This window comes from Podarcis tiliguerta (genome assembly GCF_965153285.1).
Source record: "Podarcis tiliguerta genome assembly, chromosome: 8".
NCBI classification, from domain to species: domain Eukaryota; kingdom Metazoa; phylum Chordata; class Lepidosauria; order Squamata; family Lacertidae; genus Podarcis; species Podarcis tiliguerta.
In genome coordinates, this window is record NC_139541.1 from 38,878,032 (window position 1) to 38,903,648 (window position 25,617).

The window sequence follows — 25,617 nt, forward strand, 5'->3', positions numbered from 1 at the left end:
GGGTATTATTATTATTATTATTATTATTATTATTATTATTATTAAAATGTCTAGTGTGGATCTGCCCTAAGCTCTGTGTCTGGTGTAACCATGGCGGGAAAAGATTAAGACAACTTTGTGGCATGTAACCTCCACCCCCCTCCCGCCGCTGCAGAGAGGACAGGCCTGCTTTGCAATGCCAGGAAAGGCTTCGGAGCCAAAGGGACTCCAAGCAAGGCTGGGGAGTCTCCTCTCCGTCTCCTTGGCCTCAGCCGGAGCTGCCTTCGGAGCTGATTTATAGCCGGCAAAGCTCGTGTTTGTTGGCCCGAACTCAGCTGCATGCTGGGAATGGCGTTGAGAAGGAAGGCGGCTCTGCTGGGGCTGAGGTGGTTCTCTCCCTGGCTCCTTTCCAGAGTTCTTTCCACAACGTGTAACTCTTTGGATGCGGGGCGGGGAGGGGGGAGAGAGCTTTCAGCAAATATGGGAAATGACCCACACTGAAGGCCCAGCATGGGGGTTTCTTGCAGATGGGGTGGCCAATGCCTGGGAAAGCTGCTTGCACCTCCTGGAATTGCGGACAGCAGCTTGGTATTTTGGGAAGGGCTTTGTGCAAGGCAAGTTATCGGTTCAGGGATATACCCAGGACCGAGTCCTCCACCCCCTCTTCCCACCCTCACAGAGTGGAGATCAGGGCAATTTATTCATCATCACTATCATTGACAAGTAAAGATGACTCTTGGCTCCTTCCGCCCTTGGCATTGCTTATTGGCAAAGGAACACAGAGCTCATCAATGAGCAGGAGGAGCGAGAGGGAGGCAATCCAAGGGTGGCTGGCAAGAGGGGCTCTTTCTAACTGGCTGGGCGAGCGGATGTGAATTTTTAAAACGGCAAGCCTTGAAGGGAGCTGTTAGTTATTTACCTGTTGCATTGATATCCCAGCGTTTTCCTCGAAGATGCTCAAGATGTCCCACATGGTTTCCCCCCTCCTCAATTCCTCCCCTTGACAATCCTGTAAGGTAGGCCAGACCAAGAGGCAGTGACTGGCCCAAGGTCACCCAGTGGGTTTCACAGCTGAGTGGGGGTTTGAACCCTGGTCTCCCCCAGGCCCTAGTCCAGCATTCTATAGTGGCTGTCAAGTTGAGATGATGATCAGTTGCTAGGGTTTCCCTATGTGTGGGAGAGAAATTTGATTCATTTTGCATTTCAAGGCGAACCTGCTTAATTTGCACTATGTGAAAAAATATGCAAACCAAAACATAGCAATCCTTCGAAAGCCACACTTTTCTAAATTTTGCAGTGCGGTTCTCTAGTTGAAGTATGGCGCACAAAAATGCATATACTCAGGTAAATACCAATGAAAATAGAAATGCATTCTTTTAGGGGAGATCACTTTGCAAAAAAGTGTATATTAGGCAAAATTGCATATGAAAACAGGTATATTAGGAGAAATTCCCATCAAGATACTAATGAATTTTCATGGCAAATTTTTTTTAATGGCAAACTACTGTGGAAATGTGGAAAACCTAGAATTTGAAAAATGGGGGGAAACGGAGATGGTCAAATTCTCCCACCCTTTAATTTCCCCCTCCCTGCCACATCATTGTGGGAGGAGAAACTGTAACAGCCATAATTATGAAATAAAAAAATAAAATTTTGTGGGTGCTTCAGAGATGGATCCCATGTTTATGTTAATCATTCATTCATTCACTCATTGATACAGTTTCTAAACCACTCTTCATCAAAGCAACCCCAGTGTGATTTGCACAACTATACAATTGAAACTTAGGTAGGTAGGTAGGTAGGTAGGTAGAAAGATAGATGATAGATAGATAGATAGATAGATAGATGATAGACAGATAGATAGATATAGATATGAATAAAATTGTTTAAACATAAAGGGGTGTAGCCAACTAAGTTTTACTCAAAGTAGACCCACTGAAATGAATAGACCACTGATAGGCCATTTCTTCAAAATGGGGTCTACTCTGCATAGGACTAATATTGCATACAACCCAATATTTTAAATTTTAAAAACCAAATGTTGCAAGATGTGGAGGTTGTGTTCAGGAACCCTGGAATTATTATGGGGTAGAACAGCTGGGGACACTGAGAGCTCAATTGCAGATTATCTACAGAATTTCCGAGGCCCCGTCCCCAGCATCTCCATGTAGGACCAGGAATACCCCAGCCTGAAACCTTAGAGAGTCTCTACCAGTCAGTGTAGGCAATACTGAGCTAGATAGACCAGTGGTCTGGGCTTGGTATAAGGCAGCTTCTGTGTTCCCAGGTTCTTAAGAGAAAGCTATACCTTGCATGGAGTCAAGCCTTCATGAATGCCCATTGAAGCCAGACTTCTCCTCCATGTGAAGGGTTTCCATGCCACCTGTATCCATAACAGAGAGCCTGCCATACGATCATGTATGATCACTTATGTTCAGTTCCAGCTTAGGTTGCCTCCTCTGCGAACCCCAGTGATATCTTCCTTTGGCTAACATCACAGCTTTATTTAGCCTGGACTGTGCACATTGTGTGTGTGTGTTCAATTAATCGTGCAACAGTTGCAGTGCATTTGGAATGCGCCACAGATTAGAGTTTTTATCAGCCGCGCAACCGTCTGCAGAGAAGCTCTGTGCTGGTCTCATGGAGGCAGTGTCACCTCGAGGAGATGCTGGCTGACCCCAAGCCAGGGCGGCGAAGGGGAGGCTTTCCTTCTTTGGTCCTCATCTGGGTCTTGGCAGGGCCCTGCCGGCGCGAGGCTCAGTGACGGAGCGCCACAGCTGCCCTCGCACTTGTGCTGAGCCATCAAACTCAACTGCATCCTCTTTACTTTAGGAGAGAGAGAAATGAACTTGGCGGCCTCCAAAGTCAGAGGCAGGTGCCTTTCCTTACGGCCCAGCAGCTGCTCTTGTGGGCTGGCTGCTCCTCTGCCATTTACCTCTCGTCTCCCAACCTACCTCTCCCTCCCATCCTGATAACACTTCCACAACTCACATTCATCACCCCACAAAAACAGGATGGCTTTTTGGAACCACTGAGCGGTTCAGAGGCTGCATGACACCGAATTGGGGCAGGGGCTACCACCAAGGGATGGCCATTGCCTTTGGGGCTTCCTTGTGTGAGCTTCTCAGGAGGAGAGGATCACCTGGTCCGCCACAGTGGGATGTAGGATGCTGGACTAGATGAGGCTTTGGTCTACTTGAGAAGGGCTCTATATATACACATCAGGTACATTGCTTTTGATGTTGCTACATGGGATCTGCAACAAAACATTGCAGTGTTCTCCTGTTCAGGGTGCCTGCCAGCAAGCCAGCCAGCTGTGCCCTCATCAGGGATACTGCATTGCACATACCCCCACCCCAGTTTGCATTTTTATTTCTCAGCTGGCGCTGGGAAATTTCCCATGGCTGCAGAGCTGTTTGTCTAGGAGCATGTTTGCTTGCTGCTCAGGGGGGAAAGTGGTCCTCAGACTGAAAATGCTTCCCCATCCCTGGTGTGGCTGAAGCGGGCATCAGTATGAATCGTGTCTTCCCCGTGTGCTTCCATTCTAAATATTCCCTTTCTTGTTTCCTGGGCAGTATCTTTGCCTCTGACTCTCCTCACCTGTACCTCCTCCCCTCCCCTCCCTCTCTCTGTTCTGCAGGTAGTACGGAAATCAAGGCAGCAACGATGCCTGACTCACCGGCCGACGTGAAGACGCAGTCCCGATCCACGCCCCCCAACATGCCACCGCCGTCACCAGCCGTCACGCAGGGAGCGACGCGACACCCCACCTTCACACCAAACCCTAGTGAGTAGTCAAGTCAACACCATGCCCAGCGATGGGCATCAAAAATGGCAAAGGAAACAGAAACGGTGGCCAGGGGGTGGAAGTGGGGAATCAAAGGTCTCTCCTGATGTGGTGTACATTATTATTATTATTATTATTATTATTATTATTATTATTATTATGTTTACACCCTGTCGTTCCTCCAAGTTGCTCAAGGTGATGTACATAGTTATCTTCCTCATTCTATCCGCACAAGAACCAGGGGGCAGCTGCCTCAGGTGAGAGAATCCAAGGGGTGTCTTGGCAGGTATGCACCATAGCTAGAGAAGCAAGGAGAAGCAGTGCCTTCCAACTTCTAGTGAGATCCCGCAAGAGCCCTGTTAGAGGCCTTCAGAGGTCTTGCACAATCGTCCTGAGACCACAGTATATAAGGCAGAGCCCTTCACTTACCAGGGTCTCCAAAGGCCTCCACGCAACATTATGGGGCTCTTGCAAGATCTTGGTGGAACCTGGAAGCAGCAGTCGCACAACTCTGCTAAGCGAGGCTTGAGCTTCCCCATCGCTGACTTATCTGCCTGCGCTCTATCCTTGTGGCCTATTTGCTTCCAGAACTGAAGCAGACTGAAAAACTTACATACGCTCCCTCCCGCACACATGCTATTTCCACTCTGCAATGACCTGTACAGCAGGAACTGTGAGCTGCGGCTGTTCATTAGCCTTTCCGAGAGGCAAAACAAAAAAACAAAAACCCGACCCAAGCAGAGGACTTTGCAGAAACGGAATCTAGCCAGACCCATTTCCCCGCTTTATCCGCAAGCTCTTCTCCTCTGGCGTGGAGGTTCCGGTTGTCATCAGGACCCGGAGCTGCTTCGGATGCCGGGGCGGGTGGGTGGGCTTGGATGCTGTCCACCTCCACCCTCGCCGCTTCTCGCCTCTTGATGCATCGCCTTTCAAGCGAATGGCAGTGCCAGATGGCACCACATTTGGAGTGCCAGGAAAGCAGCCCTCCCCCTTCCCCGTTGATGCGGATGCCAGCCGTCTCCACTCCTGCTGTTCATGAGCTATGCTGCGATTCCCAGCCAGAAGGTGCATAAGGAAGCAAAAAGGGAGAGGGCAGTTGAACTCCAAGCAGCCAGCAAAGGCAACAGCAGCACTCAGGATTATTTTCAAAAAGGACAGGGGCCAGGGGCCCAGGCCTTGCTAGAACCCAGACCTTTGAGCTCCAATGTAAGGTAATGCAGATCTCAGTGGGAGAGCATTTGCTTTGCATGTAGAAGGTCCCAGGTGCAATCCCCACTAGCATCTCCAGGTAGGACTGGGAACGAGTCCCTGCCTGACACCCTGCAGGGGCCCTCCCTGGCAGTGTAGACAATGCTGAGCTCAACATACCAATGGTCTGATTCAGTATAAGGCAGCTTTCTATGTTTCACTGTGTAGATATTCTGCAAGCAGAGCAAACTACTTTGCACATGCTCAGAGGGAAGATTGTTTCACCAGGGCCCCGGTGTTGAAACTAGATTCCAAACCCTGTTTAAACAAGGCTGCAGAGCAGTAAAGTTGAGCATTGCATGGCTTAGCTGTAGCCATGCTGAACCCCCCTATGAGATTTCCACCACTCATCAAAGGCCTGCCCTACCATTAGGCAGGGTAACTAACTCAGGCAGCAGGTGCTGGTGAGGCAGCAGTAGCAGCCTCTGAGGCCATATCCTTCTGATAAGAGGACAGAACTGTGTCACCTAACCTGCACCCAGGAATGACCCATTCTGGTTTGCCTCCTGAGCAGTGTTAGAAACCAAGATATGAAAGCTAGGAGCTAAATGGTACCTTAAACCTAGGTTATGGGCGCAACAACGGAATGACTAGGTGCGTTTTTTTATAACAAGAAAACAAAGCTGAAAATGAATGAACTGCAGCTAAAATATTATGTTCAGGGTCTAGTCTTTCCCTGCCCAACCCCCCCTAATATTCTTAAGAGGGTCTCTTCTCCAGTCTTCAGAGAGTAGCTGGAAGTGGGGAGGCAGAAAAAGCTCCTCCTTTCCTTCCACTCTGCAGTTTTAAACTGAAATCTTAGGCGCAGTACTGCGCCCAGAGCTCAGAAACTGCTCGTACTAATGAAATTCCCTGTCGCAAAATGCGCCTAGAACAATGGGAGTTTTGAACACGGCTCCTGAGGTATAAACAAGAAAGTGCCATCCACACTGCTGCCCACTATTCCCCCCCACACACACCGCTTGCTAAATCCTCCCTTGCCAGTGTCATTCAACTGCGGCTTCTTGGTTCTTGCAAGATTTTGGGGGAGTTCTGCTAGATCTTGCCAGAACCCGGAAGTCACAACCATGTCTCCTTGCTTCTCAGTTCTCCTCAGTTCTCTGGCAACAGGAGAGGTTGGGGCACCTGAAGGGGCTCACCTCTTGTGATTCCACGGCTGTCTCAGTTTGGCCCTGCTTGTACCCCAAAAGCTAGTTTGCTGCCTTTGAATTGCCAGGGCTGAAGGAGGATTCAGTAGCCAGCCCAGGCAGCCTGTTTATGTGCAGGTGTGTGTGTGTTTGCGTGTGTGAAACACCATCTTCTCCTTTGCCTCGGGCAGCAAAAATGCATTTCTCTTGCCTGAGGGTCACCCCCATTTGCAAGGCAGAGAATTGCCCCGTCCAGTTGCCGCCAGTGCCTAATACACAGTTTGCATTGGGCCGCGAAACGCTCGGAGTGCCACAAGTGCAGCCTAAGCAGCAGGAAGGGAGTCTGCGCCCCCCACTCCCTTCACAGATGGGAGCCTTTCCTCCATCCACAGATAAAAGATCCAATGGCAGATGGGCGGCTATATCCGCAGGCGAAGCACATCGATGCCGAAAGCCCTGAAATAGTTGTGACTATAATAGCCTGCTCCCCCAGATTCCTTTGCCCTTCAGCTGCAAGGAAGCCACGCAGCCCGGGTCAAAATTAACTTCTTCTTGCTCACAATCAGAAAGAGCAACACATGCCCACCCCCCTCACCTTCCACATTGGGCTGCAAAGTCTCCTCCCTTCTGAAAAGAAATGCCTTTTTTTGTATTGCACCTTGCAGGGCGGGGGGGGGGGTTAGTCTCTCTCTGTGTCCCCTGCCTCCCCGATTCCGAGTGGCAGTTCCAAGTCAGCTCCAGCCTTCTTTTTTTCCCCTTTTTTGGAGCCAGATGTTCTCTAATTAGAAATCGGATTCTGCTCGTCTGTGATCTGATGGGGTTTGCTTTTAATCGCTCTCGGTAGCAGATGCAAAGGCGCTTTTGAGCCAGTCTGCTGTGTTTTCTGAAAAGGGTCTGCTGCTGCTCTCCCTTCCCCCCCTCTCAAAAACAACAACCCTTCTTGCAATAGCTGACCCTGGGAGGACTAGCCTTTCCTCCCCCCCCCAGTCCCCGTCCCGCCACCACCCCACAGTGATGCTGTGTATGCATTTAAAGCGCTTAGAGGTTAGGGAAGAGAGAAGGATTGGAAGCTGTGACTTTTGCACTTAATTCGAGTGGATATTAGCAAACAGCTGGTGTTGTGCCCTTACTAAGAGCTCTGCTAAGATGTTCAGCCTAAACTGGGCGGCTTTAATAACCACCTAGCCTGATGGTTTGCCACCCGAGAGCTATGGCAGAGACTTGGCCCATCCAGGATCCCACAGCCAAGGAGCAAGATGCCAGGGGCGGATTTCCCAGCCAGATGGTGGCTGCTGAGAGCACACGGATGTGCAAAGGAGGACTTGGTGTCTATGAACTGCTTGGTTCCTCTCTCCCCAGATCCTTTTTATTATGGGAATCTTCCCAAGGAAAGCTAGATGCCAGAGTTATCTTTCCAGCCCTTATAAGCTCACTAAATATATTGTGTAAGCCAGGGATGGAGAAATCAGTGTACAAGGAGGCAGGTCCCTGCCCAAGGAGCATACAGTGAAGAAATTTGACACTGGTGAATTGGAAGGAAGGAGAGGCAGGGACAAAAAGGGGATCCATATATGGTTGTTTCAGTTACATAAAGGAAGGCTTGTTTACAGAGTTACCATTACACCATAGGGCATGGGAACCTCGGACCTGTTATTCCAGCTCTGATGTCAACAAGCAAGTTGCAATGGTTACTAATGATGTCCTACCTCCCCTAATGCTTGAAACTCCAGCAGGGGAGAGGGCTGTTGTGCTCAGGACCGGCTTGGAGGCTTCCCGGCAACATCTGACTAGACACAGTGAGAACAGGATGCTGGACCAGATGGGCCACTAGTGGGCCTGATCCAGCAGGCTCTTCTTATGTTCTTACATCTTGAATTGGTTCTGAACCAGACATGCTTGTCAGTTCTGTAGCCCAAGTTCCCTTAATCCATCTGACCCTTTCTGATCAAGCCAGTCCTTCTCCTTTGTTCTTATGTCATAGTGAGCCAGGCTTGTTGCATGAGGAAGCAAGGGGCGGGGAGGACACCACGCACCCTCTGTAGATTTTCTTTGCCACATTGGTGGAAATCAGAGATGCTCTACATTCCCACGCCCCTTCCTTCTCTTAATTTCTGTTGTATGTTTTTTAATCTATACAGCGTCCGCCAACCTGGTACCCTTCTGCTGTTTTAGACCACATATCCCATCAACCCCAGCTTTGCTGGCTGAGGCTGATGGGAGTTGTAGTCCCAAACAGCTAGAGCATACCAGATCAGGAAAGGCTATTCTATACTTTCCAAGTGTTTGTTAATACTGACGATCACGTCATTATCTTGTGATCAGCACCGTATGCATTTTGCATTGTTCGTTGTTATAAATCTTTTCTGGTTTTAAATTGCTTCTATTTGTTGTATTTTATCTGGCTAAATCGCTTTGAAACTCTTCTACAAAGCGACCGATACATGCACTTAATTAATAAAAAAAAACCAATACAGCTGTTGGAGAGCTGTTCACCAGGCTTCAGCACAAAGTCCATTAACCTGGAAAGTGGGTTGTTGCCAGGCAGATTTCTTATCTAGAAAACAAACAAACACATCCACATGGTTGTGCTTTCTAGAACAGGTCCCATTTCATCATGGAGCTGGCTTTATGGCATGCATAGCCATAGACCAAGGGTGGGGACCTATCTCAGTCTGAAGGACTCATTCCTTTCCTGACAACCTCAAGGGCTGTATGCCGGTGGTGGGCGGGGCCAGAGGCAAAAGTGGGTGGAGCAACAAATGCAAATATTAGCACCCTACTGTAGGCAATTTTCTACTCGTGCATCCCTATCTAACCTCCATTTGGATGAGCAAAAAGCATTATCAGAGTTCAAGGACACATTCCAACTGGAAAAAATATATTCCCAGGGTGCGAAGCAATGCCAGTGAGGTGTGTAGTCTGGGGAGTGTTCTTCAGGCCAGATACAGAGGCCTAAAGGAGATGCCACCCCCCCCCTCCACTTGCCCACAGGCACTCTAGGCACATGTGCAAATTTGGGCCCCCAGTCCTTTTGAGTATCTGGCAACAACACCCCTAATCAGCAGGCCAAAGAGCAACCATTTGTGAGTCTCCAGTGTCAGCAAGACAGTGAGTTGTCAGCCCCCAGCTCCTTCAGTTGAGATAATACCATACCATCCAACATTTCTCCAATGAAAATAGGTACATCCTAAGGGAAAGCAGGACATTCCAGGATCAAATCAGAAACCAGGACAGCTTCTGTGAATCTGGGACTGTCCCTGGAAAATAGGGAGGGTCTGTAATATGGGCAGGCAAGCCACACTAATTTGGCAATCTAGGAAGCTGGGAGTGGCTTCCTTCAATCTGCATTGCAGTTTATGAAGCTGGTTTAGCGTAAGCCTCTTGGCACAACCTTAGTCTTTGTTTGGGCATTGCATGACCAACCCATACCTTTCCAGGACACCCTCAGGCAGAAGGGACAGTATTGGTTAAGAGTTTTGCCCCTGCAACTAAACTCACACACTGGAAGGAAATCTCCCAGCCAAGATGGGTAAGCTTAAGGCCCTGCCTAGCTACTGCCCCAGCCCTGATCAGGGACTTCAGGAAGGAAGTGCCCTGCCACCTCTGGTCTCTCCTGATAGCGTATGTTTTATTTTGCTTGCAGATCGTGAAGCTGGGCCGCCGATGTTTCTGCCCCGCGGCCGTTTTCATGGTTGCTTGAAATGGTCCATGGTGTGTCTCTGTAAGTAAGATGAAACGTGCCCGTCAGCAAGAGACGCAGAAGCTGTAGCTCAGCTTTGCTTCCCCTAGAGCAGGGGCGGGGGAAACCCAAGGGCCACATTCTCTTCAGGGGAACCTCCCAGGGGCCGCATGCCTGTGGTGGACAAAAGTGGGTGGAGCAATGCATGTTGATTTGACCTTTGTACAGTAGGCAAATTTCGACACATACATGATCTGCTATCTGGGCAAGCAGGAAGCCTGTTCAAAGTTCAAGGACACATTCCAGCCCGGGGGGGGGGGGAGCTCAATAAGGGTTTGAAGCAAGACCAGAGAGGGTATGGCTAGGGAGGGTGTGGCCTAGGGGGAAAGTCCCAAGAGCCAGACACAGAGGTCTGGAGGGCCACATTTGTCCCCCAGATCCGAGGTTACTCACCTCTCCCCTAGGTAAATACAGGAGGGGAGCAAATGCACTTTTGCTGGAGTTGGTGCAGGCAGTGTTGTCTATAGGGTGCTGCCCCATAGGTTGGCAACCCCCCCCCCCCCACATTTCACTCTCAGAGGGTTCCCAGTTGGCTAGCATCACAGGAAATCTTCTTCTTCCTACCTCTTTGTAAGGTCCTTTGGGTGTATCTCATTTCACCTGCCTCAGTGTTAGGTGGTAGGCCATTTTAAATTTGCGTACATTTCGTCAGTTGGCATCTTCAAATGAGCAATGGCAAATCATTTGTAAAGAATCTTTTTAAAGACAGAGACCAAGAAAGCCGCACCTTCTGTCCTGGAGGCACCACCTCCCAATGCTTCAGGTATAGTGGGAGCATTGTGGTTGGTCAGTGAAGAAAGTGGGGAAACTTTTATCATGCTCTGAGGCACCTGCTTGTGTTATTGTTACTGCCTGCTAGAGGCCTTCAACCACAGAATGGACTAGTTAGTCCAAATCAATAAATAAAATTCAGCTCCTTTCTCTTATTCTCTATTTACTTCAGTAATATTCCACTCAGAAAGTCAGCGACCTACTTTGCTCCACATTCTTCAAGTACCTTGCCTCTGGGCCCTCTGCCCCTAATCTTTCCATCAGTCTATGATCTTTTCCCACTTCATATCCCACCCCACAAAGATGTGCCTGCCCCTAAGACCTGTGTGGAATTTTAATCCCAGTCAAAATGACAACGTACCTTTCCCTCAGGTAAATTGGACTGCAAGCATTCTGATAGCCTTGCTTCCCTGGGCCAGTCGGAATGTTTGCAAACTTTCTGTACCATCATCACACCAGCTCAGCCAACTGGTGTCAAGGGGATTAACCACTGCGTGTGCAATACAGCGGTACCTCGGGTTACAAACACCTCGGGTTACACACACTTTGGGTTACAGACTCCGCTAACCCGGAAGTAGTACCTTGGGTTAAGAACTTTACCTCAGGATGAGAACAGAAATCGTGCAGTGGCAGCAGTGGGAGGCCCCATTAGCTAAATTGGTACCTCAGGTTGAGAACGGTTTCAGGTTAAGAATGGACATCCGGAACGAATTAAGTTCATAACCAGAGATACCACTGTATATAATATGAACTAGGGATAATAGGTCTTGGTTCAAATTAACCCTTCAAAAGAACAGTGTCCAATTACAAGTTCTTCTTACGTACACAGCGTGGTGGCTGTAGCACACGGTCCATTCTGTGACTTCAATTCCAACAGTCATCAAGGTGTTCCATTTTACTTCCCATGCATACTATTACAAAATAATAGCTGTGTCTGTAGCATTGCTGGTGAGCTCTGTGAAAATAATACAGAAGGGGTGTGTGTATGTGTGTATGTGTCTCTGTGTGTAATAGAGGACTGAGGAAGGAAGGAAACTTCATTGGCCAGTTTCCCCCACTGCAGTGAGATTTATTGCATTCCCATTGGTACAGTCCTAAATTTGCATCTATGCATATAAACTTGTCCATGCAAATATATTTTGGGAGCTACACTGGAGAGCCACGATCTGAACAAAGGATACAAAAGTATTAAATGAACTTTGCATTTTTTAATTTGCATAATTTGTGAGTAAAAAAAAGTTTCATAGGAGACAAGCGCCTGAACCCTGCCTTCCTTCCCCCACCGCCTGCCAAACTTGCAAGCTGACACATATGCCTTCACTTCTGCAAAGAGGCAACAGCACACAGGCCCTCTTCGACCTCAGAGCAGATTGGGCACAGGTGCAGCCTAAGGACACCTTCCATTATTTCCCCAGTGCAATTAGGGCAGTTCGGCAGCTTGACGGCTGACATGCCCCACTTTTTCCAAATATCCTTTCCCTCTTTTAGTTGAGGAGGACCCACAAACGCAGCTCTCCTCCGAGGAGGACCCACAAACGCAGCCCCCATCCCTAAAGCGTCAGAGACATATGCAGAGTTTAACTTAGTAACACACCTGTCACTCGAATAAAAGCAGTTGTGGCCGAGCGGTTATTTTCGGCACCTCTTTAGCAAGCGGCGGTTCTCGCCCTGCCGGAGACTGAGCAGGAGCCCAGGAACACACGGCAAAAGCCCCGACGGCTGCGGCTTCCCAAGGAGGTGTCAGTGCCACAGCGGGAAAGGTTAGTGATTAGTGACGACTGAAACTAGGCAAGGCAAACTTGGCACCTTCCGAGGACTGCTCAGGATCTCTTTTTGTTCCCAAGAAGGATGCTGGGATTTGAGGCTCTTCCTCCAAGGCAGGGGACAGTGTCTGCCTGGGGCACATTGTTGCCTGCTGTTTCTCAGCCCTGACTGCAGAGAGACAGGCGTTTCTACATTTTCTGAGGGTCCTTGGGGAGGAGGGATGGCTGCTTGCAAGGGGGTGGGCAAACAAGTTAGGTTTTGACCTCTGATAAACAGGCTTTGCAGGGGAGCTCCTGTGGGGTTTTTTTAAAACCTGCAACACCTGTTTGACTTGAGAGGATCAAAAGTTGAGAGAGAGAGAGGGGGGGAGAGGGAGAGGGAGGGAAAACCACAACATCTCTTTCATACTGCTTCAAAATCTGTCATTAGTCTCTGGCCTAAGAACACGTGTAAAAGCACAGGGCTGGAAAGCAGCTTTTGCAGTCTGGGAATATGTTGCCTCTGTTCAGCGCAGTTAGATTTGTTGTTGTAGGCCGGCTTTTCAGCTCTTGTTTACTGCTTCAGTGTGGGAGGTCAGCTGGGCATGGGGGGGTAGCATCTTGTGTGGAAAGGTCTTGGAAGCAGTAGGGCTCGTCAGGAAGACAATTAGCCTTGGAATATGATTCTAGGATATTCATGGCACAATCCTATCCACACTTAGCCGGAGGGACTTGCTTCTCTGGAAAAACACTCCTTTTCTTGGAAGCACATCGTCCCAAGAATGGGACTTGCTCCCTAGTAAATGGGGTGTGTTTGCTTTTTAGAATCTTAGCATCAGGATATTACAGTTTCTGCCTTGACTCTTAGAGCACTGTTGCTTCTCTGGTGTTAGGCAGCCGGGTCCCAATCCACCAGAAAATGTCTCCTGCACAAGTCCCTGTTCACTTTAGTAACATTGCAGAGGACCAGACAGTGGTCAATAATCTGCCTTTGGGACATCTTTGTGCAGCCTGACAGTTCTGAGCAGGATTTAACCCTGTGCGTTCCCTCCAGCTGGATAAGACTGTTTCATTCCTCTTGTTCCACCCTCACTGACTAAGAGAAGCAGCTGGGGTCTTGTGGAGCTCAGAGAAACCCATTTGAGAAGAGTGTCTTTAGGGTCGCTCTCTCTTTCAGGGAGGAGGAAAAAATACTGCTTGTTTGCATCTGCAAAATGATTTAAAAGTATGCCTCTTTCAAATGACCTAGCTTTCATGCACAGAAAACTCCTTCATGTAAAACGCCAACCCCTACTCCGAACCAGCCAGGGTTAACTCCACAGATCTTATTCCTTTTTCTGGGGATGCACACCTGCCAATCTTGCTTGGTCTTTTTTTTCAACTGGTTTAGCATCTATATTTCGCCTCCACCTGAAAAGCTCATGGGGTTTGTTGGTCCTAAAAGACATAGCCTTCCCCTTGCCTGGGATCCTCCTGCAAAACCTCTCCCCAAAGGGCCATAGCCATTTTTGCAACTGTGTCCCATTGTAGATTAACATAGGGCCTCTGGGATCCACTATGATTTTCCTCCTTATCCCACAGTGCCTTACTATATGCAAGATTGCAATAGCAAACCCCCTCTTGTTACCGCTTTCTCCCTTTTTTCCTTGCAGTAATGAATGGAAGCAGCCACTCCCCGACGGCGATTAACGGTGCGCCCTCCACCCCCAATGGCTTCAGCAATGGGCCTGCGACTTCCTCCACGGCCTCGCTGTCCAACCACCAACTCCCTCCGGCCTGCGGGGCACGCCAGCTGAGCAAACTGAAGCGCTTCCTGACCACGCTGCAGCAGTTCGGCAACGACATCTCGCCGGAGATCGGGGAGCGCGTTCGTGCCCTGGTGCTGGGCCTCGTGGTAAGCTCGCGGCCTGCACGCTCTGCCCTTGGTGGCAAGATCCCTGTCTTCAGTCAGAGATCCTTTGCTGGCGGGGGGACCTGGTAGCCATTGCAGCTGGTTGAAATACATTTTGCAAAGAAGGCAGCAGTGGGTGGTGTTAAGCTGCAATGCCGTTCCTCTGCTCATTACACCTGCTACAGGTGCACTGTGGAGATTTGGGGCACCTTAAAGCAAGGCTGGGAAACATCAGGGCCAGGGGGGAAATAAGGGCCTTCAGGGGACTCTTCTCAGGCCATACCCCACAATGGTCCTGCTCTGCAGCCTGCATGGATGGGAGGGGTGTGGGATGTGGATTATCTACAAACCTCTGACTCTGACCACACAAAGGTCACATCTTTCACTCCACCTACATCTGCCTTTGGCTCCACTGGCATGTGGTCCCCGAAAGGTTGCATGTGAGGAAATACGGCCCTTGGGCTAAAATGCGTTCCCCACCGCTGCCTCAGACGCAAACACATTTATTAGAGCGTAATCTGGGGTCCCTTTCACCAGATGCATGCTAATCCCCAAGATTCTTTGTCATTTGCGCTGCAACAGATTCATACTCTGGAAGTTATGGTCATGCAACGTGGTAATAGTTTGCTTAGCTTGATATTACTTAGTGGTAATTACTTTGCTTAGCTGGACAGGGTCATGTCATCCGATACAAAAAAAATTAGGTGCCCTTGCCCCTATCAAATTGTCAGCAAGGCAAGCAAACCCTATCCACATTGTGGCAGGGGTGTTGCCAGTTTCTTAGTGGCTCTTGTGCCTTTAGCAACGCCCTGAGCTGCAAATGTAAGCCAGTGATTTGTGCTGATATCCATGCTGCGCAAAACAAGAGGGAAAGGGTGGAGTCATTTGAGGGAGAGCAGGAGACCTCTGGGTGATGTGGGGGACAGTGGAGGAGGGAAGGTCATTGGCAGAGATGTGTAAGGATGTACGAACACAGAGGGCCTAATGAGGCATGACTGAATGTGTGACTTCCAATTGCTTGTATCTCTTTCCTTAATATTCAACCAAGGGATTTTTTTTAATGGGCCCTCACCTTATAAGGAGGAGAGGAGTCCCCCCCCCTTTCCTCCCCAGCCATGATTTCTGCCCAAATCACCCCCTCAGTTCTGCAATTAGTGACAGGTAATAAGCTCCCATTGGAACCATGGGAGCTTTCCCCCCATATCACTAGTTGCAGCATGGCAGGGGCATCAGTTTTCATGAATACACAGTATAAACTCCCTATGCAATGTGGTTCTGATAAAAACCGGGGGTGGGGTGGGGGTGGGGCAGAACTTATGATTAAAGAACCCCAATATGATTGACAGCATCCGTTTAAATCACATTTAGGAGACATAGGAAGCAGCCTTTTACTGGTTTATCTAATTCAGTGTTGTCTGCACTGACTGGAAGTTGCTCTCTAGGATTTCAGATAAGAGTCTCTCCTAGCCCTACCTGGAGATGCCGGGGATTGAATTTGGAACCTTCTGCATGCAAAACAGATGTTCCACCAGAGAGCCATGGCCCCATCTCCAAAGTTAAGTTCAGCTTAACTATGGTTTAAAGGCAAGCATGCTGGTGCATGGAGAGAAAATTGCCACACTTCCATTCTACCAGGGTGCTGCGGTGGTTTAAAGTAAGGTACGAGCCAGACCAGTGAAGAGAATTTGCTGGACATGAATCCACAGTCCTCAGGATCGTTGACCCCGTGCTGTTTCTACTTTGCAGAATTCCACGCTGACCATTGAGGAATTCCACTCCAAGCTCCAGGAGGCCACAAACTTCCCTCTGCGTCCTTTCGTCATCCCATTCTTGAAGGTAGACCCTTTATAAGGCTTCTGTCTTGCACGACTTGAACTTATACCAGCTTCATAATTTGGGGGAGGTTCTTTGTTGCATAGACACCTTTTCACACAGCTGAATGCAAGTTGGATCCTAGAATGCTTGGGCCAACTTGTTCTCTCTCTCAGAGGCACCTAGACACCATTATGTCAGGTCCGGCAGGTCCTTCCCTTTGGAAGAAGTTGATGGTTTCCAGGAACCATCATCCACACATAAAGCTTGGTTGGTTCTCTACTTCCTGGACTGGTCAAGACATGTCCTGGAACACTGGAAGCTATCTGACACTGAGCCAGTTCACTGCCCCTTCTGGTTAAGTACTGTCTAGACCAGTTGCATACAAAGCAGATGTTCTACCCTTCCCTCAAACAGAATAATAAGATTCCAGTCCTCATGGTTCTCAAAGGACTGGTTAAATGGGACTAGAGGAATCTACCTTCTCCTGAGTCAGACCCTTGTTCTAGCTCAGCATTACCTAAACTGTCTGGCAGCAGCTCTCCAGGGCTTCAGGCAGGGGAAACTCCCAGCCCTACCTGAAGATGCCAGGGATTGAGACCTCCTCTCCCACTGAGCTATGACTCTTTCTGCAAGAGGGATCAGATGGGTAGGCTGTTTTCTCCTATGGAGACTGGCAGCAGCTCCTGAGGGAGGCTTACCGCAAGCTTTGGAGCTGATTAAAAATGTTCAGGATGTGTCATCTCAAAGGTAAGATCTGCTTCACTGTCTAATGTCAGGGCTGGCCGTGACAACCCCCCCCCCCCAACCCTTCATTCCTTTCCTTCTCACTCCCACCGCACTGACTTCTGCTGCATAGCAAGGTCTGCTGTTTTCAGAAAACAAATCCTCTTTGGAATAGCCAGGACAGAGAGAATACCGTATATCAAACAATTGTCTCTGAGCTTTGATCAGCGTCTTCCCATGTCTCTCTCTTGCTTAGTGCCAGGCCCATCCTGCAATCTGAGGATCTGTTGAGCCCTGGCATTTCTGTAGAAGCAAGCAAGACGGGATCTCTCTAGCAGAAGTTGCAAAGGCTGCTCTCAGCTGCCCTTGTTTATCAGAGAGGCATGAAAGACAGAAGACTTGCCTTTTGCCTCTTCCCCACCCCCCACCTTCCCACTTCTCTGGGGCTGTGATTTCCATGGCTCTAGAGAAGCCGCAAAAAAATATTTCCTGAGCAGAGAAGGTTTCCTGCTGACCCATGTAGCCCATCCAGAAATGCTGACCCAGGGTCAATCCACATGTTACGTTAAGGCTGAAAGTAGCGATGTGCAGTCTTTGCTGAACAGCACTTGGAGGGGGCTGATCAGGATCAGGACCACCGAGTGGGAAATCAAGGGAATGACATCCTTTACCTGCCTTAGGGCCCCAGTCCTCATCATCTTTTCCCTGCCTTGCCTCGCTCAAGGCTATTTAAGAAAGGAAAACAAGCACGCAATAGCTAGCTGCATGCTTGCTATAAGGTGCCATTTGGCCCTAAGCAGAAACCCAAACTCCTTCAGGTGTAGGCAAACTGGAACTTGCTAGAGTTTAGCCCTGCCTCTGAGTACGTGCAGAGTGCATTTTTCTCATCACCAATTACATACTCTTCAACCGTCCCATTTTAAGCGGAGCATCCCAGAATTACAGAAGACATCCCGACTTCTGGTTAAATCCTGGAATGTCCCATTTTTTGGTCCAACGCTTTGGCGCAAGCAGAGTGCCAGACCAAAAGAAGCTCATTTTTCACTCTCACAAAAGTCACCTGGCTCCCACGAGAGCTCTGGACCAAAAAACAAGTGTCCCGATTTTGATCCGCGGGAAGTTGGAGGATATGCAATTAACCACAGAGAGGCACTGTATGTCTAGAATGAGGATGGAATGGCTTCCAGGCAGGTTTTCGATCCCTGGGGGGAAGAAGGACACTCTGCACCTGACCTTTAGGGGGATGCCTATGCTATGTTTTTTCTACTGTTGTACACGCTCAGCAATTTATCAGCTGCACCATTCAGAGCATAGGAAGCTGGCTTAAGCCCTGTCCGGTCATTGGGCCATCTAGCTGTGTGTTGCCAAAACTGGTGGCCAGCAGCTCTTCAGGGGCAGAGAGGTCATTCCCAGGCATACTGAATCTGGAACCTTTTTGCATCCAAAGCATGGGCAATTGTCACTTGATTTGGCCCTGCATGTAATGTTTTTTGGGTGCTTTTGTTTTTTAAAAAACCAACCAATGCAAAGAGGCCTGAGACAGACTGGGACCATGGCAGCCCACCCAGCCCACACTCTAATCCATTGAAAATCCATTTCCCACCAATGGAAGCTTTCATCCACTTGCAAATAGCAAGCCATGGAGGAGAAAGAATGCAATTCTCATTGGAGCTGTGGCAAGGCCAAATATTTAAAGACTAACGTCCCAGACTAACGTCCCAATTCAGGTGGGGGGGGGGAGAAAAAGGGGGCTTGTACTGTACTGTATTTTCCAAAGCCATTCCTTGCCTCAAACGCCGTGTCTAGTTTGGCTCTAATGCTGAGCAACCCCTGGGAAAACTGGTCCGTTATCCCACCCCCACCCCATAACTACCACCACTTTGTCTCTTCCTGGCAGAGTTTTTGGGGGGCAGACCACAAGCCTGGCGCCTTTCTGCCAGCAGAGAGACAGAGAGAGGAGAGAGACTCAGTGTTTTGAATGAGAAAGGAGCCCTTTGACAGCCCTCTCCCCCATCTCTTCCCCTCCTGCTCCTCTCTCCGGCACCCACCCTGCTTCCAGCTGTTTCCACCCAGGGCTCCAGATGCTTCTCATTACCCTAACTGCAACCAGGCGGCCTCCGGCGCGCCTTTCCCAGAGATGTTATTTATTTCTTTTCATTGTTTTTCTTTCTTGAAATGTGATGGTGACTGGGGGTGGGGGGGGGATGGAGAGGGCAGGGGAGAGAGGGAAGGAGGGAAATGGAGGAAGAATGAAGAGGGGGGGTGGCGGCAGAGCGGGGGGGGGGGATGTTTGCTGCCCTGGAATCCACAGCAGTGGATTTCATCAGTCCTCGCTCTAACATGTCCAACAGATGGGGATTTGGCTGGCGATCAGCTGCCTAAATAGGAAACCAGGGTTGGCTGACGGCACAAAGCTCTGCTCTGGGCTTGCTTAATTGCTCCTGCTCCTGCGGATGCTCTTCTTGGAGGGCTGGAGCTTCGTGAGAAACTCGCTGGGTGGGGTGAGGAGTCAAAGGAGCAAAGGGGAGAAAGCTTATTTACAAACACTTTCCGTTGTGCAAAGGAGAGATGGGAATGACCTCGCAGGGCCATGGGACCCTCACTGGCTTCTCTGGAGCAGAGCCAGCACAGTCTCATTGATAGACGCTGAGGCTGCCTGGGGGGCATTGTTTTCTCAATGGAGCAATGAGAGCAGCCCCCGCTCGAGTGAACTCCGCGTTCCCCAGGCTGCAGGACCTGACACAGCTCTGCCCCTTCCTAAGCCCACTTCCAGTACGAGTCCCTTCTTTGAGGGAGGCTCAGAGGAGGACGGCAAGGGGAAAGGGTCTTTTCAGTGGTGGCTCCCTGTTTATGGGATGATCAGGAAAGGAACCAGAAATAAAACTGCCGATATCGTAACAACATTATGCAAATCTGTGGCATGACCACATTTCGAATGCTGTGTACGGTTCTGGGCCCTTCATCTAAAAAAAAAAAAAGATACTGCCACGTTGCAAAGGGTTCAGAAGAGGGGAACCCAAATGATCCAGGGGTTGGAGCTACTCTGAAGAAAGCCTTCAGATTCTGGAACGTTTAAGTTTAGAGAAAAGGCACGTAAGAAGTGACATGGTAGAGGTGATGCATGGAGAAAGTGAATAGAGAAAGTCTCTCTCGCTCTCTCTCTAGTGGACATCCAATGAAGCTGAATGTTAGAGAATTCTAGATAGGTGAAAGAAAGTATTTATTCACGCAGGGCATGGTTAAAACTGTGGAGCTTATTCCTCTGGGAGACAGTGATGACCTCCCACTTTAAAAGAGGACTGGACAAATTCATGACGGAGAAGGTGGACCGGCCCCCTGCTGAAAAAAATGCCAACCCCTGTCGTTCAGTATCCAGGCCAGGCTATAGTTGCTTATATTGAAACCACAGCCTGCTGTTCTTTTTCCTTCTTAAGGAGAGCGCTCCTCACCTTCTCCGCCTTCTGCCCTCTTTCCAGGCCAACCTGCCTTTGCTGCAGCGCGAGCTCCTCCACTGCGCCCGCATGGCCAAGCAGACGCCTGCACAATACCTGGCGCAGCACGAGCAGCTCCTCCTGGACGCCAACGCCTCCTCCCCCATCGACTCCTCAGAGCTGCTCTTGGAGGTCAACGAGGGGGGCAAAAGAAGGACACCAGACAGGTACAGGCCTCTGTGGGTAAAAAGCAAGGGGGGGATTGGACAGAGTTGGTGTGCTAGGCTGGGTGGAGGCTTGGCCCCAACAAATTCCTATTTATTGGGAACGTTTTGCAGGCTGCCTTTCGATCAAAGGATCTCCAAGGCAGCTTGGAGCAAGAAATGCAAAATGCAGGAAACCACTCTTTTGTGCCTTTGGGTCAGGCTTTGCCAATCTGGTGCCCTCCAGATTACAGCAAGGGTGGGACATCCCCCCCCCAACCCAATGGGAGTCTTGGTCCACAGCATTCTCAACTTTGACAAGGAAAGGCAGCATGCTTTTCTCCAGATATTGTGGGACTCCAACTCCCATCAGCCCCAGGCAGCTTGGTCAATGGTTGTGGATAATGGGAGTTGTAGTCCCCTAACCACATTAGCACCTAGCTAATGCCCACCTAGCAGTTCGAAAGCATGTCAGAGTGCAAGTAGAAAAATAAGTACCGCTCCGGCGGGAAGGTAAACGGCATTTCCGTGCGCTGCTCTGGTTCGCCAGAAGCGGCTTAGTCATGCTGGCCACATGACCCGGAAGCTGTACGCCAGCTCCCTCAGCCAATAAAACGAGATGAGCGCTGCAACCCCAGAGTCGGTCATGGTTGGACCTAATGGTCAGGGTCCCTTTACCTTTAACCACATTAGCACAGGGCACCAGGTTGGCTGTTCTTGCTCCAAAGGAAGGTGCTATATCCATATACCCGGATTGTGCTCCTTTCAAAAAGTGGGCCTGGCTCTTGAGGACTGACTGTTAGTTCTGTCCCTGCTGCTACTATTCTGAACTATTGGTTAAGGATGCTTGGTTCTGTAAAACCCGTTTGACGCTCCACCCTCTTTCCGGGACAGGACCAAAGACAATGGCTTGGACCGTGACCCTCTGCACCCAGAACACCTCACCAAAAGGCCATGCACGATGAGCCCCGCCCAGCGCTACAGTCCCAGCAATGGGATCAGCCACCAGCCCAATGGGCTGCCCCACCCCACGCCTCCCCCTCCCCAGCACTACCGCCTCGAGGACATGGCCATAGCACACCACTACCGGGACGCCTACCGGCACCCCGACCCTCGGGAGCTGAGGGAACGCCACCGGCAAGCTGGTAAGTGGCATGGGGGGTGCTGCCTATTTCTGTTCTGTGCCCATCCCATCCAGTTTTCACAGTAATCTGTGTATTATTATTATTATTATTATTATTATTATTATTAACGGTTCAAAAATTTTTTTTTTTACCAATATCTTTTTTATTTTTTTATTTTACCACAGAAAACGTATTTGCAAACTTATTTTAACTCACAGAATCATAGTATTGTAGAGTTGGATGGGGATCAAAGGGTCATCTAGTCCAACCCCCTGCAGTGTAGGAATCTCAATGACATTACATGACATACAAACAATGCTTAAAAACCTCCAATGAAGGAGAGTCCACTCCTTTACGAAGTAGTCCATTCCACTGCCGAACAGCTCTTACCACCAGAAAGTTGTTCCTAATGTTTAGTTGGAATCTCCTTTCTTGAAATTTGAATCCATTGGTTCAGGTTCTACCCTCCATAGGAGCAGGAAGCAAGGTTACTGCATCTTCCTTCAGACAGCCCTTCAATAGCTGCAGCCGACAAAATCCTTGCAAGAATCTTAGCAGACCATCTCCTAACAATATCTGAGGCTACCCTTCCTGAATCCCAAAATGGTTTTTGACCTTCTAGGGGACAGTGGACATGATTTTCACCTCTCGACAGCGTCAAGAAAAATGCAGAGAGCAAAACCAACCCCTGTACATGGTGTTTATTGAGCTGGCTAAGGCCTTTGTCACAGTAAATCTTAATGCCCTGTGGACTGTCCTTCTTTAAAATTGGCTGCCCAGATAAATTTGTGGACATCCTTCGGCTCCTCCATGATAATATGACAGCAACAATCGCAGATAACAATGGCTCTCAAAGTGAACCATTCACAGTGGGATCAGGTGTTAAACAGGGTTGTGTTATCGTCCTAACTCTGTTTATTATTTTCATCACCATGATCCTACACTTTGTCGAAGGGAAACTCCCCACCGGAGTAGAAATCATATATCAGACAGATGGAAAGCTCTTTAATCTGAGTAGGCTGAAAGCAAAGAGTAAGGTTACCATAACTTCTGTCATAGAGCTTCAGTATGCTGATGACAATGTAGTGTGTGCACACTCAGAGGATGACCTGCAAACCATCCTAAATATCTTCGCTGAAGCGTACGAAAAACTTGGCCTATTGCTTGACATCCAAAAAACCAAAGTGCTGCACCAACAAGCACAAAACAACCCCTCTGCAGCACCACAGATCCAACTCAATGGTGTAACGTTGGAAAGTGTCGATTGCTTCTGCTACCTGGGCAGTTATCTTTCCACAAGGGCCGACATTGATGCCGAAAACCAGCATTGAAGTGCAGAGTGTTGTTTCAGGACCAAGACTTTCACAGAGAAACCAAAATTATTGTTTACAAAGCTATTGTACTACCAGCCTTACTGTATGCTTGTGAAACATGGACCACTTATAAACACCATCTCCAACTCCTTGAAAGGTTCCATCAACGGTGTCTCCAAACAATTTTACACATCACTTGGGAAGACAGGCAAACTAATGCCAGTGTACTGGAAGAAGCAAAGATCACCAGTGTCGAAGCAATGATTCTTCAACCTGAACTTCATTGGACTGGTCATGTTGTTCGGATGCCTGATTGTCATCTTCCAAAGCAACTATTCTATTCCAAACTTAAAAATGGAAAGCGTATTGCTGGTGGTCAACAAAAGAGGTTTAAGGACTCTCTCAAGGCAAATCTTTAAAAATGTAGTATAAACACTGACAATTGGGAAACAATGGCCTGTGAGTGCTCCAAGTGGGGAACAGCCTTTACCAAACGTGTCATGGACTTTGAAGACACTTGAACTCAGGATGAAAGGGAGAAACGTGTTAAGAGGAAGGCTCGTTTGGCAAATCCTCACCATGATCAACTCCCAACCAGAAACCTATGTCCCCACTGTGGAAGAATGTGTGGATCCGGAATTGGCCTCCACAGTCACTTACGGACTCAGTGTTAAGACTATGTTCATGGAAGACAATCTTACTCAGCTATGAGTGATCGCCAAAGATGGCTATCCTATCATCTCTCAGTCTTCTTTTCTCCAAGCTAAACAGTCAACTCATTTGACTATTCCTAAGACTTTGTTTCCAAACCCTTCATCATCTTGGCCACCCTCCTCTGCACACATTCCAGTTTCTAAATATCCTTCTTAAACTGTGAGGGTCTGACCAAGACAAAACAGAGTGGTACCATTACTTCCCTTGATCTGGACACTTTACTTCTGTTGATGCAGCCTAGAATAGTGTTAGATTTTTTTGCTGCTGCATCACACTGTTGACTCATGTTAAGTTTGTGGTCTACTAAGACCCCCCCCCCCGATCCTTTTCACATGCACTGCTATCAAGCCAGGTGTCCCCCATCCTATATTTGCACATCTAACTATTCCTGCTTAAGTGTAGAACCTTACATTTGCCCCTGCTGAAATTCATTGTGTTAGTTTTGACCCAGTTCTCTATTCTGTTAAGGTCATCTTGAATCCATCTCAGTGTATGTATTCCTGAATGTACTTTACCATAAAATCCATATTACTATTTTTAAAAAAATGCATTTGGGGATGTTTTTCAGCTGAGAACTGTATAGCAACATTTGGAAGGGTGTGAAATCTGAAGGGTAATGATGTTCTGATCTGTGCATTAGTTCAGGAGGTACAAATTGGTTTGCTTAACAACTTGACCAAATGAAATTCTCCTCCATCCTTAGATGAGGCATGGGGCATCTGTCACAGAGTGTCAGCCAGAAAGAGATAGGACACAAATTTACTGTAGATGCATGTCCCTTGAAGCGATGTGGTCTTAAAGGTATGTGTCGCTATCCATTCCTAGCCAGGCTGAGCCCACAGAAGGACTTGGAGGAAGCAGGTCTAGCAAGTGGAAGGACATTAGCATGCTTTGCATTAAAAAGACCCAGGTTCAATCCTCAGCATCCCATCCCTGCCTTATGTCTTGAGCTGATAGCCAGAGTGGGCAGTTAGCTGGCATTTCTAATCCAAGTTCAAGAACCACAGAGCAGAGAATGAGGGAGCCAGAGGCCGGTCTTTCCGTACCCTCGGCCAATCACAGGATGGAGACAACCCCTTTGGGGATTAACACCCTCATGTTCCCCAATGCTTGCTCCTGAAGAAGTGGTCGAAATACCAGGTGCCAACCAGAGGACGCTGCTTTTAAGGCTCTGGATGCCTGAGAAAAAAGGAGGAGCCTAGATGGGGCACTTGGACCCAGGAGCTGCTGTGTCCCCATGGATAAGGATGGGGGGGGGGGATTTGATTCAGTTTGCATTTAAAGGCAAGTCTACCCAATCTGCACTTTCTAAAACAGAATGCAGACCAAAATGTAGCTGAATTTTGCAGTGCAGTTCTCCAGCTGAGCAACGTGTGCAAAAATGCATGTGCTGGGGTAAAGTCTGCATATAAATGCACACATTAGTGGAAATAACCTTTTCCTTTGCAAAAAAAATGTGTCTATTAGGCAAAACAGCATTCAGAAATGTATATTCTGAACTAGGATAAATTTACACAAGCGAGCTGGTAAGTTTTCATGATAACTTTTTTCTTTTTATTAATTTACAATATCAAGCACCAATAAACAAACAAAAAGAAAACACATGATAAACAAAATCAAAAGAAAAACACATCAAAAACATAGCAGGTAAAGAAAAAGAAAAAAGAGAAGACCACATTGCAAAGGAAAAGACTAAACAACACAACAATGATTGACTTCCCTTCATCTCGGTTTTGGACTATGTTACAAAATGTTTTCTTACTGCAGTTTCACTTTCTTAATCTTTTTACGTCACAGGATGATAACTTTAATATATTGCAAACTGAAGTGCAGAGAGCTGAACTTAGATCTGCGAAAGTGAGAAACAGAGAAAAACTGAATTGGCATATTGACCCATCTCTACCTGTGTGTGCCCTATATGTGCGGGTGTGTTGCGGGCGTGTCATGTGGGGCGGCCAGGCCCACCCCTCTGCAACTGCTCTCAAGGGCCTGATGCCAAAAGTTTGCGGT

At 48.5% G+C, this 25,617-nt stretch overlaps 1 protein-coding gene across 10 annotated transcripts in view; it reads left to right on the forward strand.

Moving 5' to 3' along the window:
• Positions 1–25,617, forward strand: part of CBFA2T3 (CBFA2/RUNX1 partner transcriptional co-repressor 3) — a 79,750-nt gene that overhangs the window by 38,160 nt on the left and 15,973 nt on the right. For 4 of the 10 annotated variants that reach the window (XM_083456475.1, XM_083456478.1, XM_083456477.1 and 1 more), the window contains exons 2-7: positions 3,620–3,766; positions 9,785–9,862; positions 14,046–14,287; positions 16,031–16,120; positions 20,299–20,480; positions 21,351–21,601. In XM_083456475.1, coding sequence (XP_083312601.1) covers positions 3,646–3,766; positions 9,785–9,862; positions 14,046–14,287; positions 16,031–16,120; positions 20,299–20,480; positions 21,351–21,601 — 964 coding nt within the window. In that variant the 5' untranslated portion in view covers positions 3,620–3,645. Of the gene's footprint in view, positions 1–3,619; positions 3,767–9,784; positions 9,863–11,922; positions 12,412–14,045; positions 14,288–16,030; positions 16,121–20,298; positions 20,481–21,350; positions 21,602–25,617 lie in introns of those variants that run through there. The other 6 variants (XM_083456482.1, XM_083456481.1, XM_083456480.1 and 3 more) reach the window with 4 other exon arrangements.